Source organism: Lygodium microphyllum, chromosome 8 (genome assembly GCF_053477565.2).
Source record: "Lygodium microphyllum isolate KBCC chromosome 8, Lygodium_microphyllum_v1.1.10, whole genome shotgun sequence".
In the NCBI taxonomy this organism is placed as follows: domain Eukaryota; kingdom Viridiplantae; phylum Streptophyta; class Polypodiopsida; order Schizaeales; family Lygodiaceae; genus Lygodium; species Lygodium microphyllum.
In genome coordinates, this window is record NC_141142.1 from 11,604,209 (window position 1) to 11,621,734 (window position 17,526).

Here is a 17,526-nt window from a genome sequence, read left to right on the forward strand (position 1 = left end):
GACAAAGGGGGAATAAAGCCATGCAAAGGAGAAAGCCTTGATTGGCATACTTTTCTTAACTTGTAATAGTCATCAATCCTACCATTTCTTTTGGCTGTGGCTTGCATCTTGATAGGATGCTTTGCAACGACCTCATTCTTGTTTAAATGCAACCACGCTTCGTCAATCTAAAGCTACATGACCTTCCAACCCGATGCATCTTTCAAGCCTTAGGAAGTCGCACCTTGTGGATAAAACCACCTTACAAAAGTAAAATGCGAGAACAAGATTGACATAAATCTTTTATCTTTCCTCAAAATTGGAGAACTAAGCTTTGCCAATTGTACTACAAAATTAGCATGAGTTAATCTTCAAATTACAATGGTGGATTGCTTTCAAAAGTCCGAGGAATTTATAAAAAGGTTAGATAAATTTTTAAAAGAGAAGTTCATCAAGTTAAAGTTATTTCTAAGTTAGTTGAGGAAGTAATCAAAATTTGCTCAAATCTATAAAGATCATTTCCACTTAACTGTTGTCTAAAGTCCCATTAAAACAAAGTCCCAAAAAAAAAGGGCTTCATACCTCTAGAACATCATGGTTACCTAAGCAAATTTTGCCATTAAGGATTGAAAATTGCCTTACAAAACAGTTCTCTCCAAGACACTAGGCTAACCCACAACAACTTTGAAAGAGCAAAAAACGGTTTTGTGCTTGTCTTGTTCATCAATCACGCACAATAAAATGGGATGATCCTGAGAATGCCAATACAAGGAAAGAGGATAAGTCTAGTTTAAAACTTGTGGCAATGGTACGGTACGAACGTTAAGAGGGCTTTCCATGATGAGTTTCGTAAACCAAAAGTGCAAACTTTCCGTTGAAACTACTACCCCCTTGAACCTTCCCAATGCCCATGCTGAGTTTGAGAAGAGACCCCACAGAAAGTTGTGCTGTGTTCGAAATTTCGATGCCCTTTTGAACTCCCCTTTTCAACTCATTGTGGAAAACCTCTCTGAGAATTTCCAAAACCTAAGATTCCTCGCGCATCTAGTGCTTGTTAATAGAATTTGCTTTGCGTGTAAGGCACATCCTTAAAAGCACATAAAGAATCTGGTTGTAGAGTAGCCTACTTTTCCTTAATTTTTTGAACATATACTCTTGTTGTGAAAGCATGCTTGCACTACCCCCCCCTTTACTATTTATTACTTGGGACTGTAAATCCCACAAATTGAGATTTATTACCTGGCCATATTTTGATGAGGTTCAATACTGGATGTTACGGCGAGCTTAATTTTACCCTCTCTGGTTGTTGCGAGGCACACCCGGGGGTTGGGCGGGTGGGCCGGGCACGGAGAGAGAGAGAGAGAGAGAGAATACATCAGTTAACCGTCATTACATGTTGCTCCTCTCTTGTGAGGAGTAATAAGAATTGGACGAGTTTCCTACCTCATCTCACTGTACAGTGTACAGATTCTTGCTGGAATGTTTAGTCAGTCCTCTTCCAAATAATTTGACAGTCAATTTCCCACTGTACAACGACACTTTACATGCCGCTCTTCAAAATTGACAGTATGGACAAAATGTTTACAAAGATGTACAGGAAGAACGAGCTTGGTGGGAAAGATCAGTAGTTGACTGAGGCTTTGATAGACTCCAATACCTACAAGACATATAACAATAGCTTCAATAACAAATACAAATATAATCTTCACCCGCCACCTGTCCGGGCTCCAGCTATCTTTGGAATGTTGTATTAATGAGTAGCAGAGTTAAAAAAATTAGGAAAGCAGGGTCAATTCCGGAAGTATGATTCGCACAGCCATCGGAACCTCCAAGGAGGAAGGAGCAGCAGCAGATTTACTTGAAATGTGTAAATAAAAGGAAGGAAGGTCTTTCTTCTAGACTTTGAAGGCAGAGAACGAAATGGCCAGCTGGACCTTCGCCGAACGAGTCGGTAAAAGATAATAGGAAATAGGACAAGCGAACTTACAAGAAGCCATCCGGAATCTTACCTTATTCTTCGTAGGCAGATAAAATGGCTCGAAGACGAGAGGAAACGGTGTATCCAGTCCACAAACCCGCGAGACTGGGGCTTCAAGCTGAAGCACAAGAACAGTCAGACCATTGTCTTTTGAAAGAAGTTCTGGTAGTTAGAGAATACATTCTCCCACAAAACAAACAGCTAGCAGTGCCTTTGCCAAAAACAAGTGTTGTTTGTGGTATGCAATGTGGTCAAACCGAATGGTGAAACGCACCCGAAGGAAACAGCGTTCAATGATGGATGCTGCGATTTCAGCCCCAAAACCTCCTGTAACCGGCGCCTCATGACTAACCTGCAAATCCAGAGAGGGATCTGTAAATATGCCTCCGTCCAAAAAGGGTTCGCATACTTCCAATTTGTGGAGAGAACCGCCGAATCGCCATTTCTAGCTCTGCGACGTGAAAATTCAGAAGGGCATGCGTATAAAGGTCAAATTAAAAAGCGGAGAGAGAGAGAGAGAGAGAGAGAGAGAGAACGGTTTTACTTCGTTATGGTTTATGAGCCTCTTCCGTAATCTTGAATCTCAAAAACAACCGCTGTCTGTGCCATGGACATGCAAAAAGTACTCACAAGAAGTCTGCCAGTTTTGTTCACTGATGCCTCTACAGTCTCCTTGTCCCACGGAATCAAGGTTTGTAAATCAATCAGCTCACATGAAATCCCTTCCTGTAGGGCACATCAACAGGTCTCATCGTCTATCTATTGAACCATTTTAAGCAAGCATAAAGCATATGACAAAGGTTGCTGCAGTTTGTACGTAAAAGGGGCAGAGAAAAGCGGGGGAAGGAGTAGAGAAATAAAACATTAGTTAACTTGTGCAACAGATGAGTGATGTACTAGAGCACATAAACAAAATATAAAACCCACAATCATACAGTCTCAGACACGTCATAACAAACAAGTAGATATTGTTCTTTTCAAGGACTGTTACCCTTGAAATTGGGAGTATGTTAAACTCTAGTGTAATATATCACGTTATTGAAACTGGGTAGCAAAAAATCCGAGTCACTCTGCCCAACCAGTGTGAAGTTAAAAAAGCACTGCTGTGCACAGTAACAAGAATTGCATAAAAAGCTTGAGATCAGTCTTGAACAAGCTCAGAAGCGGTCTTTTACTCAAGCAAGTTCATAAAAAACTAGTAATATTGAATCCTAGTAGTATCTCTTTCTCAATTGATTAGGTTTAAGACTGCATTTTCTGAAGGTTGCATGCCAGTTCCCTGCTGTTTGGAGAAAAGAACTAGCGCTTACGAAGGAAAGCCACTTTTCAAGTCAACATTGGATTGTTGAAACTCTAGGTATCTAAAAGCCACTATTGTTTCACCTTGACTATATCTTGTAGCAGGTTTAGAGCATCCATCCCAATGATGAAGGCAAACACCTGCATGCATGGGATAATTGTCACCAGGTGGTGATACTTTTTGTAGTTGCTTTCCTTATTTACTTATATAAATATTTTTCTTTTCTTTTCTTTAGTTGCTGTTGCTTTTTACCCCTAGAGTTCTCTTGGATTAAGCCAAGATCTTTGCATGGCCAGAAGAGGCAGCCATTGGAACAAATTGGACTAATGGTTTGTCTCAGCCTTGGAACCAGTTCCATATTGAATGGGCACTGAAGAATAGAATGCCAGTGGTTTAGAATTGTGTGCTTAACCACTAGAGATGGTGTAGAACAATGAGCAAGGCCAATACAAAAGATGCACATGTGAGAATGCTCATGGAATAAAAGTCACCGTAACGAAGCTACATTACACTTTTTGATGTCGTTGCAATGATAAAAGTTGCTCAAAACAACTTGAGAAATGCAAGGGTCACCATCCCTAAAATTTAGTAAGTTACTATTTTTGGACCCCAAAATCTGTTCATGTCATTATCTTCGTTTTTGCACAAGAATTAATTCTCTAGTTATGGCTAGGTCAAATTTTGCACCGATCATGGAGAATTTTAGACCGGAAAGTGTAAACGGGAAAATTGTTACATGTATGCCATGTGTCACAATTTGGGCACAAATTCCCGAGAGAGAGAGAGAGAGAGAGAGCATTAAAAAAAACGTAATAGGCAAGAGAGGCAGATCTGAGCGTGAAGTTTTCAAGGGTTGAGGGCAAATTGCTGCAAGTACATCAGCTATGGAGAGTACTTCATCTCTGACTCGTGTACAGAGGTAGAGCTTGCTCCCTCTAGTCAACACTCTCTCTATTCTCAAAGGAAATGCTTTGCATGATGGGCTAATTCCATGGAATGTACAGTTCTGTGTTTTCTTTGCACTTCTGCTGAGGCAAGAGCCTCACTGTCCAGGTTCAAGAGCAGCTCATTGCTTCTCCTATGCAGGAACTAAAGAAAGTGATGACCACGCCACATGGGAACAGGGTTTTCAGCTCTGATTTAGTGATGTTTGTGGGTTTTATTGCTGGAATGATGCCAAGATCAAAGGGTTTGTAATCCACTGATATGGAACAGATCTGGAATGGAATAAGGCTGAGAACAGGTCAAGAAACAAGTGAAAAACAGTAAACACAGAGTTCTGCAAATTGCAATTCTACACTTGAATTATTGAGTTATGCTCACAGAAAGTGTTTTCCTACTTGGGATATTGTTCTAGATATGATGTACTATCCTTATACAACTGAAATTTACTTAGAAAGGGATGTTGTTCTGGATATGCTGTATTGTCCTTATGCAACTGAAATTTACTCAGAAAATATGAAAACCAACTCTTCACAAGTTTTGCACTTTGGAACTTTTTTTTTTTTGTAACCTTCCATCTTTTAATTGATAAAGAAATATCGAGAGGGGCACCGGTTTTCAAAGCCAATCTGGTGTTGAGTAAGGGAGTGAGGTCTCTATTTGTGTGTGTATATGAAAAGACCAGGTATTAATTGAAAGGACTACCGCTTTATGTGAATCATAGACCAGTTCCATGGTTCCATCCTTGGGATTTGAATTCTTTTCTATAAGAATTTAAGCTCGGACAGTTTTGGGTGAAAAGGCGATACACACAGGTTTTACAGACATTGGAGGTAGTATTAATGCACAGGTGTATTGATGCACAGGTGTCAACACCTTCTAGAACCAAGATTGAACCACAAGATGAGGAATAAGAACAGGAGGACTGGTTTATGGCACAACTCCTCAATATGGTTCGCTCTTTCCAACAACTTGTAAAGAATCCTCGGATGCAAAAAAATTTTAAGTCACATAATCAGGATTCTCAGGCTAATCATCACATCATACCATGGAGCGCTCAAAAAGGCTAACCTCTAATGTGCATGAACATGTGGAAAAGACATTAAACATGGAGACAGGTCCAGTGCAACAAGAACCACAAGCACAGAACCAAGGAGTGAATGGTCAAGGCAATAATGCACAAGTGGCATAGCAAACTATTCCTCCTCATTTTGCTACTTATCCTGGTTACTTTGGTCAGTTTTTCAAGCAATGGTTGGATTACCCACTAGTTATCAGGGATACTTGCCCCGAGGGCCACCAAGAATGATGGCTATTGAGGCAGTGAACCCACTTTATGCTAATATTGGTCTACAGCTCGGTTATCAAATTTTGCAATGTCCTTATTTGATGCCTGGAGTACAAAATGCAGCAGCTGGTTTTTCTCAGTCTAGTGGGCATATGGCAGCTAAGACAAGTTAAATTAATGTTGATAATGCACCTAAGGGACTCCCCTTTTAACAACCACTTATCTATGACAACCTAACACCAAAAAGTACAAAGCCTAAAGACTATAAAGAGGGTGGTCAGGCATCAAAGTTTAAAACCTTCAACGCTATGCAAGATAAGCTGAAAGCTTTGACATTTATACAACAATTTGATGCAGCTTAAACTGGAAGGAATTTTATTAAGACTTCTATCTAAGGTGCGAAAGGCTGCAACTTTTTTGAAAGGTAATGCTTAGCAGTGGTGGAACATACTGTTGATGCAAGGATATGCACATGCCACTTGGATCCATTTTAAATAGTTGTTTGTAACTTCATGGTTAACTAACTCGTTTGAAGTAGATGTCATGACTGCATAGCATAAATTGAACGCGGCAAATTGTGCGGATTTAGAAGAGTACAATAAGAAATTTTGGGAAGCACTTTTGCCCGTGAGTTCTTACAGGATAGTGCCCCTATCAGAACAAATTGAAAAGTATTGTTGCGGTTGCCCGAAGCCGTCAAAGGTTATTATACCAAGACCAGAGTTACAAATATGGTACAATTAATTGAAAATGTTGGTGTGGCAAATGCTTTGTTGAAAGGGAAAGCTGACAGCTTTAAAGGCACTGAAAAGAAGGATTCTGATTTAAGCAGGATCCTAGCAAGAAGAAGAAGCAATTTCCAAAAAAGACCAGCTTTACAAAGAAGTCTTTTGGGAAGAAAAGTTTTCAGCAGCAGCCTTGGACTTCTTTTAAACAGGGAAAAGGATAGAAGAGGCCACTTTTTGGCAAATCATTTGAAGAAAGAAAGGCTTTAACGATGGCTGGGAAATGTTTTATATGTGAACAAAAAGGCCATATTGCTTCTAAGTGTCCACAACAATCTTCTAAAGATGCGGAGGATAAAGATACACTAAGTAAAAAGAAACCCAGCATTGGCTTAATGCCTGATATGGTGGGAGATCAATGAACTGATGATGCTACAGAATGGTGCAAAGCTTGGGGAAAGATCAGAGATTCCACAATGCTTATTTTCTTTGATCATGGAGCTCATGCAAACTTTATCTCACCGGCATTGGCAGCTTAACTGGGTATACGTCCCGAGAAAATGGGACCAGTTGGATAGGTTGATTTAGCATGCCCAAGACATACCTAACCTGTCACCCCCCATTCTTGGCAAACTCTGTGTGCACATCCAAAGCTATATGGACACAGAGGAGTTCCATATTATACCTTTAGAGGGCAATGATGTTCTGTTGGGAATTCCATGGTGCCACAGGAAGCATGCTATCTTGGATACTTACAACAAAACGATTACTCTTGTACATAGGAGCAAGACTCATGTGTTAGATGTGAAGCTTAAAGGAGAGTCTGTCCTAGTTGTTTCTGCTTCTGCAATTACTTCTGCAATGAAAAATCATCTTTCTGCGTACTTGGTTTTTGCAAAGCAAGTTAATGAAGTTGAGAGTAATGTGTCTGTACTAGATGAAAGTAGAAGGGATTTCTTGGATAAATTCAGTGATTGTTTCTTAGATTCGTTACCAAGAGAGTTACCTCCTGAGAGGCCTAAAGATCATACCATAGATCTTATTCCAAGGAACAGTCCACTCAATAGGCCACCCATAGTATCCCAAAACGTCGTTTTGATAGCGCTAAAACGGACCGGCCATCTCAAACCAAGACGAAAACAGAGGAGACCGCTGTTTCGAGATCCTGCGGCTTGTTTTGGAGTGGTTATCAGGCGCAAGATCGCGATTCGATTCGTTCTCCTTCCCGACTCACGCGCGCGGCACACTCCAATAGCTCTCACCTCCTCCTCTTGGAACCTCCACCTCCCGCCTCCTCTTCCTCTTCTTCTTCCTCTTCCTCTAAGCTCTTCTTCTTCTTTCTTCTTTCTTCTTTCTTCTTTCTTCTTTCTTCTTCTCCTTCTCCTTCTTCTTCTCCTCCTCCTTTAATTCATTACCTAGGTCCTAACGAGTAATCATATCATGGCGTCGAACCCATATTGGAGGCAGGTCACTCCAATCAAGGGATACAAGGGCTCCAGCAAATCAAAGAAGTGGCAGTGCAACTATTGTGAATTGGAGAAATCGGGGAGTATAACACACGTGAAAGACCACTTGGTATGCATTCCCAACAAAGATATCAAGCCTTGCGCAAATGTGCCTCCATCTTTGGCACCGAAAGCATTTGGGTATTGAGCTAGAAAAGGATGAATCAACACCACATTGGGCTAATGAAGCACAAGTGGGGCAAAGAGAGACTAGTGGACCTAGTGGCGCTAACCAAATTGAAAGTGCCTGTGGCCCATTAAAAATAAGTGCATCCATATCTATATCGGATCCAAGTGCAAAAAGGACCCTGTTGCCATCTTCTAGTGGTGGTGGGCAAAAGGGCTCCTTGCATGGTACAAGTGTCCATGCAGGACTTCAGAGGCAAGAAATTCTTGAGGCAACTAGGAAACTCACATGCTTATTTATTCGGTGTGCTATCCCTTTTAATGTGGCTACTACACATCAATGGAAGAAGGCATCAGGGTAGTAAGCCACATACGGTGTAAGTGGGAAGGCCCATCCGCAGATGCATTACGCACACAGGAGCTTCAAAAAGAAAAAGCACCCATAGAGGCTCAATTGGAGCCCTTGAAGGAGACATGGGTGAAATATGGATGCACAATATTATGCGATGGATAGTCAGATATGCGTCGAAGGAATATTTACAATGTTTTGGTATCTTCATGTAAAGCCACCATGTTCATTAAGGCCATCGATGTCTCTGCCTTAGGTCTTACCATCACAGGAGCTTTCATTTGGGAGTACATGTGACAGGTCATCATGGACATAGGAGTCCAAAATGTGGTACAGGTGGTGACAGATAATGGAAGCAATTGTGTATCTATGGGACGTATACTTGAGGAGGAGTTTCCTAGCATAGTATGGACTCCATGTGCATCCCATTGCCTTGACTTGCTTATTAAAGATGTTGGACAAATATCTTGGGTTGATGACATTTTCAAGACGGCAACAAGCATGGTAAGATTTATGAAGAAGAGGCCATCCATCACAAGCATATTTCGAGCCAATAGCACACTTGAGCTATTGAAGCCCTCCACCACTAGATTTGCTTATATGTTTATTGTATTGGAGAGGTTGATATGGGCCCGTCCAAATTTGATACGGACCATTGCATGCCAAGAATGGCTCACATGGAGTGAGAGAGAATCTCCAAAGGCTCTTGCTTTTGGGCACAATATTTTAAATGTGAGTTGGTAGGCATTGGTGAAAAGTCTCACCCTTATTTACATTGTATTGCACATCACTGATATGGAAGGGAGTACTTTGAAGCTTCTATATGAGTATATGGACGAAATTAGCGAGGCCTTGCTTCACAAAAACTTTTTGCCCCAAGACAAGTTTTTGTTTAACTTTTATACATGTAATTATTTGGTATTAACGACTCATTGATGATTGATTATTATTCTAACTTCTAAGTTTTTAGCCTATTTTATCTATAGAATTGATGAGATTCGTACAGTCTGGAATGCACGATGAGATTGGTTCCATAAATCAATCCATGCTGTCGCACATATCTTGCATCCCCTTTGGCGTAGTAAGGAGCAATACACTAGCAAGGAGTTAGAGGAGCGCTTCATGGAGTACATGAGGCGCCTCACAAGGGATGATATAGATATAATGAGAAGAGTAGAGTATGATTCGCTGACATTCCACAATCATTCTCTTCATTTTGGCCGACCCACAGCTAGACTTTGAGAGAAACAGCTTCAGCTTCTATCTTGGTGGGAGAAAACGGCAATTGTGGTCCTACTTTGGCATGTGACTAGTGATTTATATTTTAAATCTTGATTATCTAATATATTATGCAACCTAGGTAACAAGTACTGTAATGTATTGTCCACTCAAATGTTGATTTTGCGGCATGCATATAAGTAATTGCCAATTACTTAACCTCAATCTCTTAAATTTGAATAGAAACGCATTGCTATTTGGGTTCTCTTACAAGATTGTAGTTCAGGGCCTCCTGAGAGGAACTAGAGCACATGGACCCTCTTTTATACCAAAAAGAGAAACAAGCTCACAACTACCTAGCTGGAGCGTTTAGTGTTTTGCCATTGCAATCTCCAGCTTTTTGAGTGGACCGCTCTGTTCCCTAAATCTTCATAGGTAAATTGGTAATGATTAGCATTATGTACGATTAACTTTTTAACCTTGAGTCCTTGACACTTGACATTGCTAATTTGCTTGGATCGTTCACATTTATAGGTGAATGTATTTGTTACACTGCAGTTGAATGATTATACATGTTGTGATACTAATAGTTTGGAGATACATGCTATCGCCATGTGTTGCATCCAGAAACATGTATATTAAAAAGGCTCCTAGTAACCATAGTTGGATACAGGATGTGATCCTCCACCTATGTGAGACTTGAACTTGCAATGGTGTTAGGGGCCCAAAAGCTTGCCCTACTTTTACCCAAAGCAAATAGTTTCCCCTATAATAAACATATCCAATCCGTTTTCAACCCTGACTAATCTGTCTATTCTGAACATTAATTCCGAATCATTCTTTCCATTGACAGGCTCATTTCCGACCACACAGACTCCATTTCATAATTCAGATAATCGATTACTCAAAACAGATAACAGTTTTAATACAAATAGAAACAAAAGAATAGAAATCTGTTCTGTCTATCCATTACTTTTTGAATGATAACATCGCTTGCAAGCTTATCCGTTCCTGATGAGAACAGGCATACCCACATCTCACGACGACTCCTTCTAACTTCCCAAAAATATATATATCCTACTGATGACTCTTCACATCTAATCAAGACAAAGATTTAAAATACCCTTACAAAACTAAATAAGGAACTCCTAAGTTATGCCTTTAACACTAACACAACCAGTGGTTACTATTTTTCCAAAATAGTGGACTTAAACCCACAAAATCCCTTGTTTTCATTTCAGTCCTGAGAATTTCATCTAGGTCTTCAAGAATTATATAGAGTTAAAGTGCAATGGCTGGATACATCCAACTTACACAAAATACACAACATATATTCCATCCATCTAACTACATTCCTAACTATCAATTCTATTTTGCCTGAATATCAGTTAAAACTGATTGAATTGATTTCTCAATCTCTGCATCAGTTTTGCTTTTTTCCTCTCCTCTTGGATCAATTAAATCAGTTTTCTAAACATCTTCTGCACTAACATTGGTCTGAGTATCAATCACATCCACTTTTTCAGATTGAACATCTACAATGATATTCTTCATTTGCACAGAAGTTTGCACTTCCCCAACAAGTACAATTACCCAATTTCAGTCAATACGCCACCCTCTGACTTCTCAAGTTCCACTGAAATTAATGGATCTAGCAAATCCAAATCTGTGGAGATTTGACATGTGGAGATTTGGCATTTTGCATCATCAATGTTCCTTTTTATAATTGCATACTGGCTGTGGTCGACATCCACGACATCATGAAAGGATATGTGTGAAAATGAATTTGTGTCCACTCCTACCAAATTCAAATCAATATCTTGGAACTTATTGAGCAAAAACAACTTTAATCTAAAACCATTCACAAGTTTAGCCAATAAATTACCCTCCAAATCAACCAACTGAGGTGTTCCTTGCCCTGAGTCCTTATTAATTCTATATGGTCCCGCATACCTAAGTTTTAATTTGTGAGGATACTTGCCCAACTTAGAGTTATACATTAAGACCAAATTTCCCTGTTTGAATTTCTTCTTCTTTAAGTACTGATTCAGCCATCCAAATCTTCTATTCTGAATCACAATAGCCACATAAGCACTATGAAATCTGTCTTCATCCAAAGACATCAACTACTCCAATCTCTGTTTAAGTGAATCCTCCTGTGTTAGTCTATTCAAAACTGCCACCCTCAAAGATGGTACTATGAACTCCATTGGCACCACAGCTTCCATGCCATAGACCAATCTAAATGGTGTGAGTCATGTACTGACCTTAAAGGCTGTTCTAAATGCCCACAGTGCTAAATTCAATTTCGGATCCCAATCCTTTCTGTTTTCTGAAACAGTCCTTTTAAGAATTTTAACCAAAATCTTGTTACTGCTCTCAACTAATCCATTGGCCTATGGATGATATGCTGAGGACATTTTATGGCTAATCATATGAGTTTCAGTCAGAACTTTAATCACCTTGTTAAAGAAATTGACTCTCTGATCTGATACAAGTTCCACTGGGCAGCCAAATCTGGTCATTATGTTATTGTACAGGAAATAGGCCACACTCCTTGCCTTATTATCCTTTAATGCAACAGCTTCTACCCATTTGGTATAATAATCTGTAGCAACCAAAATATATATGTTTCCTGAAAGTTCTGCTGCTGGCTTGAATGGACCCATAAAATCCATTCCCCACTTCTCAAAAGGACCCAATGGCAAAACTGGATACTGCCTCATTCTGTCCTAATTTCTTGGATATCCATCCCTTTGACATTTATCACAGGCCTTTGCATACCGATGTGAATCTTTGATTACTGTTGGCCACCATAAGCCACTCTGAAATATTTTTCTAGTGGTTATGTCACCTGAAAATTGACCTCCAGAACTTCTTGTACGAGCTTCAGTTAACACTGCTGCTTGCTGACTGTCACGAACACATCTCCTGATAATCTAATCCACTCCTCTCTTGTACAGATATTCTCCAATTACTGAATAGGTTGCACTTCTTAATACCAGCTTTCTTATGTGGACTTTGGTCATTCCCTCAGGGAATACCCCCTTCAGTAAGGCAATTAAGCATCTGTTCATACCAATCATCTGAGTTGGTTGCCTAAATCTGAAATAAATCTGCATCAGGCAAATCATTTGTTATCCCTTCAAGAGGTTCTCCTGACTCCAATCTGCTTAAATAATCAGCAATCAAGTGTTCTCTTCCAGGTCTATGCACAATGGAATAATCAATTTCCTGTAATAGCAAAATCCATCTAGCCAATCTTTCAGTTGGTTGTGGTTTGTTGACCAAATAGATCAATGCCTGATGATCCACATGAATTATGATTGAATTGCCCAACAAATAATGTCTGAACTTTTATCAATATAAAGATAATTCCCAAGCACTCCCTTCTAGTAACAAAATAATTTCTTTCTGCTCCTGTCATGACCTTGCTTGCATAATATACTGGTCTAAACCAACCTTTCTATTTTTCCTGCATTAACACAGCTCCCACTGCAATATCAGAGGCATCTCCAAAGACATGAAATGGTAAACTCCGATCAAGAGGCTGCATTATTGGTGCTACTTGTAACATCTTCTTTAGTAATCTGGATGTTTTTTCCTGTTCTTCTGTCTAGACATACTTCACATCCTTCTTGGTCAACTTGGTCAATGGAACACAAACATGAGACAAATATTTCAGAAATCTCTTATGCCACTTGATCTGTCCAACAAATCTACTCAATTCCTTCAAGTTTGCTGGTGCCTTGGCCTTTTGAATAACTGTCACTTTCCTGGGATCAGCCTGCATTCCTTCTTCTAAAATGATATGCCCCAGTAAAATCCCTCCTTTAATAACAAAAGCACATTTAGCTGGATTAAGACTCAACCTAGCCATTCTACATCTTTTAAAGCATAATCTGAGTTGGTTAAGGTGATCCACAGCCTTTCCAAACACACTAAAATCATCTAGAAAGACTCTTATGAATGTTTCAAGTTTGGAGCAAAGACTTCCTGTACCCATTTCTGAAATGTAGGTGGAGCATCTTTCAAGCCAAATACCATTACATTAGTGGCATGTACTTCCCACTCTGTAACAAAAGCAGTCTTCTCTCTATCTTCTTCTGCCATCAATATCTGATTGTAATCATTGAATCCATCCAAGAAATTGTACATCTGATGACCTGCAACTGTATCCAACAAAGTATCCTGAAATGGTAATGGGAAATGATCAATTATAGTGGCTACATTTAGTTTCCTGTAGTCAACACAAATTCTGAGTTTTCCATTCTTCTTTGGCACCACCACTATAGGTGATAACATGGTCACCTTCTCCAAACGATAAATAAATCCCACTTTCAGAAGTTTATCAAAATCCTCCTTAGCAGCCTTTGCATAGTTTGGGTTCATCCTGTCTCTCTCTGAAATAACAGGGACTGTATCTTTTTTTAGGTTAATCCTGTGCATACAAAATCTAGGATCCACTCCTTTCATATCAGTGTAAGTCCATGCAAAAATATCTTTAAATTCCTCAAACAGTTGACTCAGATTTGTTTTGAATTGGCCTTCTACATGAACACTGACTTTAACCATCTAAGGCTCCTTTTTAGAACCTAAATTGAGATCCTGTAAATCATCTTCCTGGACCCTGGCAGTTTTAGCCATCTGTTCCTCAAAAGCCTTTTCAGCTTGAATGATCTATTAAACGTGCATCTTCTCCTCCTATTCAGATAACTTCCTGCTTACGTCCTCTTCTGCAAGATCTTCCTATTTACTCTCATTCTGTTGTTGAGAGGTTATAGATTCCTTCTACTCCTTGAACTGCTCCAAAATTCTGACTACATCTATATCAAAAACAAGTACAACTGATTCTTTAACTTTAAGGAAAGCATATTCTTCATCATCATCAACTTCCTTCACCATGTTAATATCATGTGCATACAAGGCTCTAGCTTCTCTAGGCAAGGTTGCACTAGGTATCATATTCATGTGAACTTTCTTCTTCCCCTTCCTAATTGTTATTTTTGCAGCTCCCCAATCTTGTTTAACCTTAGCCTGGTTAAACCAAGGCCTTCCCAACAGAAGTGAATATGGGTTGTCTCCTTCATCCATTTTTAACACTACAAAATTCACTGGGAATGTGAGTCTTGAAACAGGAATCTACTAATTTCGAAGAATTCCTATAGGCCGAATCCTCCTTTGATCTACCATCTTCAATTGAAAAGGAGCTTTTTCTAGCTCAGGCAACTTCAGTTTGGCATACAAGAATTCAAGTAGAATATTTACACCTGAACCTCCATCCAGCAATGCTCCCTGTATTTCCTATTCCTGAAAATTAACATTGATTTTAGGCACTTTGTAGTCCACATCTTCAGCCTCAATCTGACAGGCTTCAGGTTCATCCACTTATTCTTCCTCCTCACTCAGATTTCTGAGTACATGTCTTTTGAACTCAAGGACCAAACCTAAAATCTAATCCATTGTAACAGTGGTATTCCTCAAGACTTCAGCTGTCAACTGAGCCTCCCTTGTTTCCTGCTGCTAAATCTCCTCCTGAATACTTAATTGTATATCAGGTATTGGTTGCTGCAATTTCTATTTACCATAGTTTGTTTTCTGACTCTTCTGAATTTCCTTCAAACACCCCTGTCTGACCTGTCTTTGATTCTCCCAATACTGAGGGTGTTTCATCACCTTATGGAATATAACAGGATCAGCCACATACTTTTCACCTGATCTTGTAATAACTAGAACTGATGCTGATTTTTCAAGAATCTCCCACTTGTATGCAATTTGAACAATCACACTAGACATGCAACACATTGAGATAGTTCCCTTGTTGTTTCTGCAACACACGTTCATTAACTTGCCTAGCTTCCTCCACAATGACTACCTTAGCTTATGGTGGCCTATTCTGTTGTGCCTGTGCAAGTGGTCTCTGATTGTTATATTTTCAACATGCTGTCCATGATTCGTGCCTTGTCCAAGATCAGGCATTGCATTTCCTTCTTTCACATGTTAATGTGCATCATGAGAGGCATCATTACTACTTGATTGCATCCCACTGTACGAAGACATCTTGCTGTAATTTCTCAACTGAGCACAAAGATCAACACTAGCACAAAGCTTTGGCTTGCAATCAGGGGCCTCGGGCCCACCAAATCAAGAGATTTGATGTATCCAAGCAATGGAACCATGAAACCAGTCTTCCTTCTTGGAATGGGTGGTAATAACCTGATTTAAGAGTTAATTACAGCAATAAATAAATGCACATAAAATGAAATACACACTTTACATAACATTCTTGGACAGTAGACACCCTGTTGGCCCCAAAATTGGCACCCCTTGCGGTATTTCTTTAGCTTTCATTCAATTGGAAGGAGTAAAACTCGAGATTCTTCAATCTCCTCTTGCTAACCAATTGCTCTTGCTGTAATAAATGACCAGCAAGCCTTTTGGGTCATTTGCCCCTTGATTCACCCAAGACTTCTTCTCCAATTTGACCTTTGGCTGGCCAAATGCTGCCCCAAATCAATTTGGGATGGGTTGGCTCTTGAATTTCCTTGATAATCTTCAATTATCAGCTGCTGGTTTCAGTCCCTTGAGTCTTCAATCTCTAGCATGGATCCCAAGGTGTCTGCTAAACCCTAATTTACAGCAGGGTTTACTGCAGAAATTACAGATCAGCCCACCAAAAATGGCTGAAATCTCCTCCAAATGGCTGAGAATTGCTGAGAATGGCTGAGCATAGGCTGCAGGAGATGAGAGAATGCTGTAAAGAGAGAAAATTTTGAGATTTGTCGCGAAGAAAAATCAATTGCTGCCCTGTTGTACCAGCCCCAAACGGATGCACCAACAACAATAGGAGAGCATCAAAGACTGTGATCTTCAGGAGAAAGTGCATCAGCAGCAATTGCCAGCTTCCCAAGGTTAAGAATATGCAATCTTCATCACCAAAATGGTCTCCAATGGCTGGGAATTGGCCCCAAAAGCTGGCAGCAACAGTCCAACACCTCTTTCCAACAGCTCCAAAATGAAAAAACGAGATTTCCCTCTCCCTTCAGCCTTATTTAGCCTTCCCTCACTTGCATGGGAAAGTTTTGCGAAGTGGCAGCTTTCTTAATCCATTTTCAACAATTTCCAGTCATTCAATTAATTTTCAGAATTAATTAATTCTGAAAATTAATTCAGCCCTTAATCCATGCCCAAAAAATTGCCCTTGCCCATCCAAAAATTAATTGGCTAGGCCATTTGCAATTCAAAGTGGTCCCATGCATTAATTGACCCTTGGACAAGCATTAATCCATTAATTAATGCCTAGTCCCTAATGTCACCACTGACACTTAATGGCCAATTAATGGTCCTAGGGGCAAACTGACACCAAAATTCACCTAGAATCTAGCAAGTGTAACTTGTTACAACTTTTGCCTTTGACACCCATCTTTTTCACAGGGTCCTTCGGCCTTCAATTGTGAAAAAGTAGCTTGCACCTCACATGTGCAACACATGTGCAACTTTTAATTGCACACTTGATTAATCCTTTAATCAAATGTCAATTAAGCATAAGCAAAGCATCAAATTTTCACGTCCTCGTGACAGACCACCCCCTTGAAATCCTTGCAATCGTCGTCGATTGCACTATAATGTGTCAAAGCAAACAATATTGCATTGGAATTTTCACAAGGCATCATAGTCAACACAACATTGGCCATTGCTGGCTAACTATCTCATATACCCACCATTTGCTGAAAATTTCCAACCAGCATAAAGCTCAACAATAGTTCAGAACTATTGCCAAAAACTCATCGGATGCATCCCAAACTCTTGTTGCTCAACAGTGCTGACTACACAACCATAGTAAAGCATAAACCGAGTTGAAACCATAGCTGAATTGTCAATGGCATTTAATACACATGTTGTCCATAGAACCAGCTGAATACCACTAAAACTAATGATCATACATTGAAAACTAGCACTCGGTAATCAATCTCTCATGATCATAACTTGATGCAAATGTATAATTTCAGAGCTGCAATGAAAACCTTACCCATCTGCATACATATCATAGTGACTAGTATACTGAATAGTGACCTCATGGCAGACATACTGTCAGCACAGTACCTTGGATGCATGC

General features: G+C 39.8%; 1 protein-coding gene across 5 annotated transcripts in view; it reads right to left on the reverse strand.

Annotated features, from left to right (window-relative positions):
* Window positions 1–1,147: 1,147 nt before the first annotated feature.
* The window catches only part of LOC148031966 (2-oxoisovalerate dehydrogenase subunit beta 1, mitochondrial-like), a 40,013-nt gene continuing 23,634 nt past the window's right edge, over window positions 1,148–17,526 (reverse strand). The window contains exons 7-10 of one of the 5 annotated variants that reach the window (XM_087682564.1): window positions 2,588–2,683; window positions 2,232–2,309; window positions 1,989–2,075; window positions 1,148–1,636 (exon numbers count right to left, since the gene is read on the reverse strand). In XM_087682564.1, coding sequence (XP_087538690.1) covers window positions 1,601–1,636; window positions 1,989–2,075; window positions 2,232–2,309; window positions 2,588–2,683 — 297 coding nt within the window. In that variant the 3' untranslated portion in view covers window positions 1,148–1,600. Of the gene's footprint in view, window positions 1,637–1,988; window positions 2,076–2,231; window positions 2,409–2,501; window positions 2,684–17,526 lie in introns of those variants that run through there. The other 4 variants (XM_087682562.1, XM_087682563.1, XR_015691549.1 and 1 more) reach the window with 4 other exon arrangements.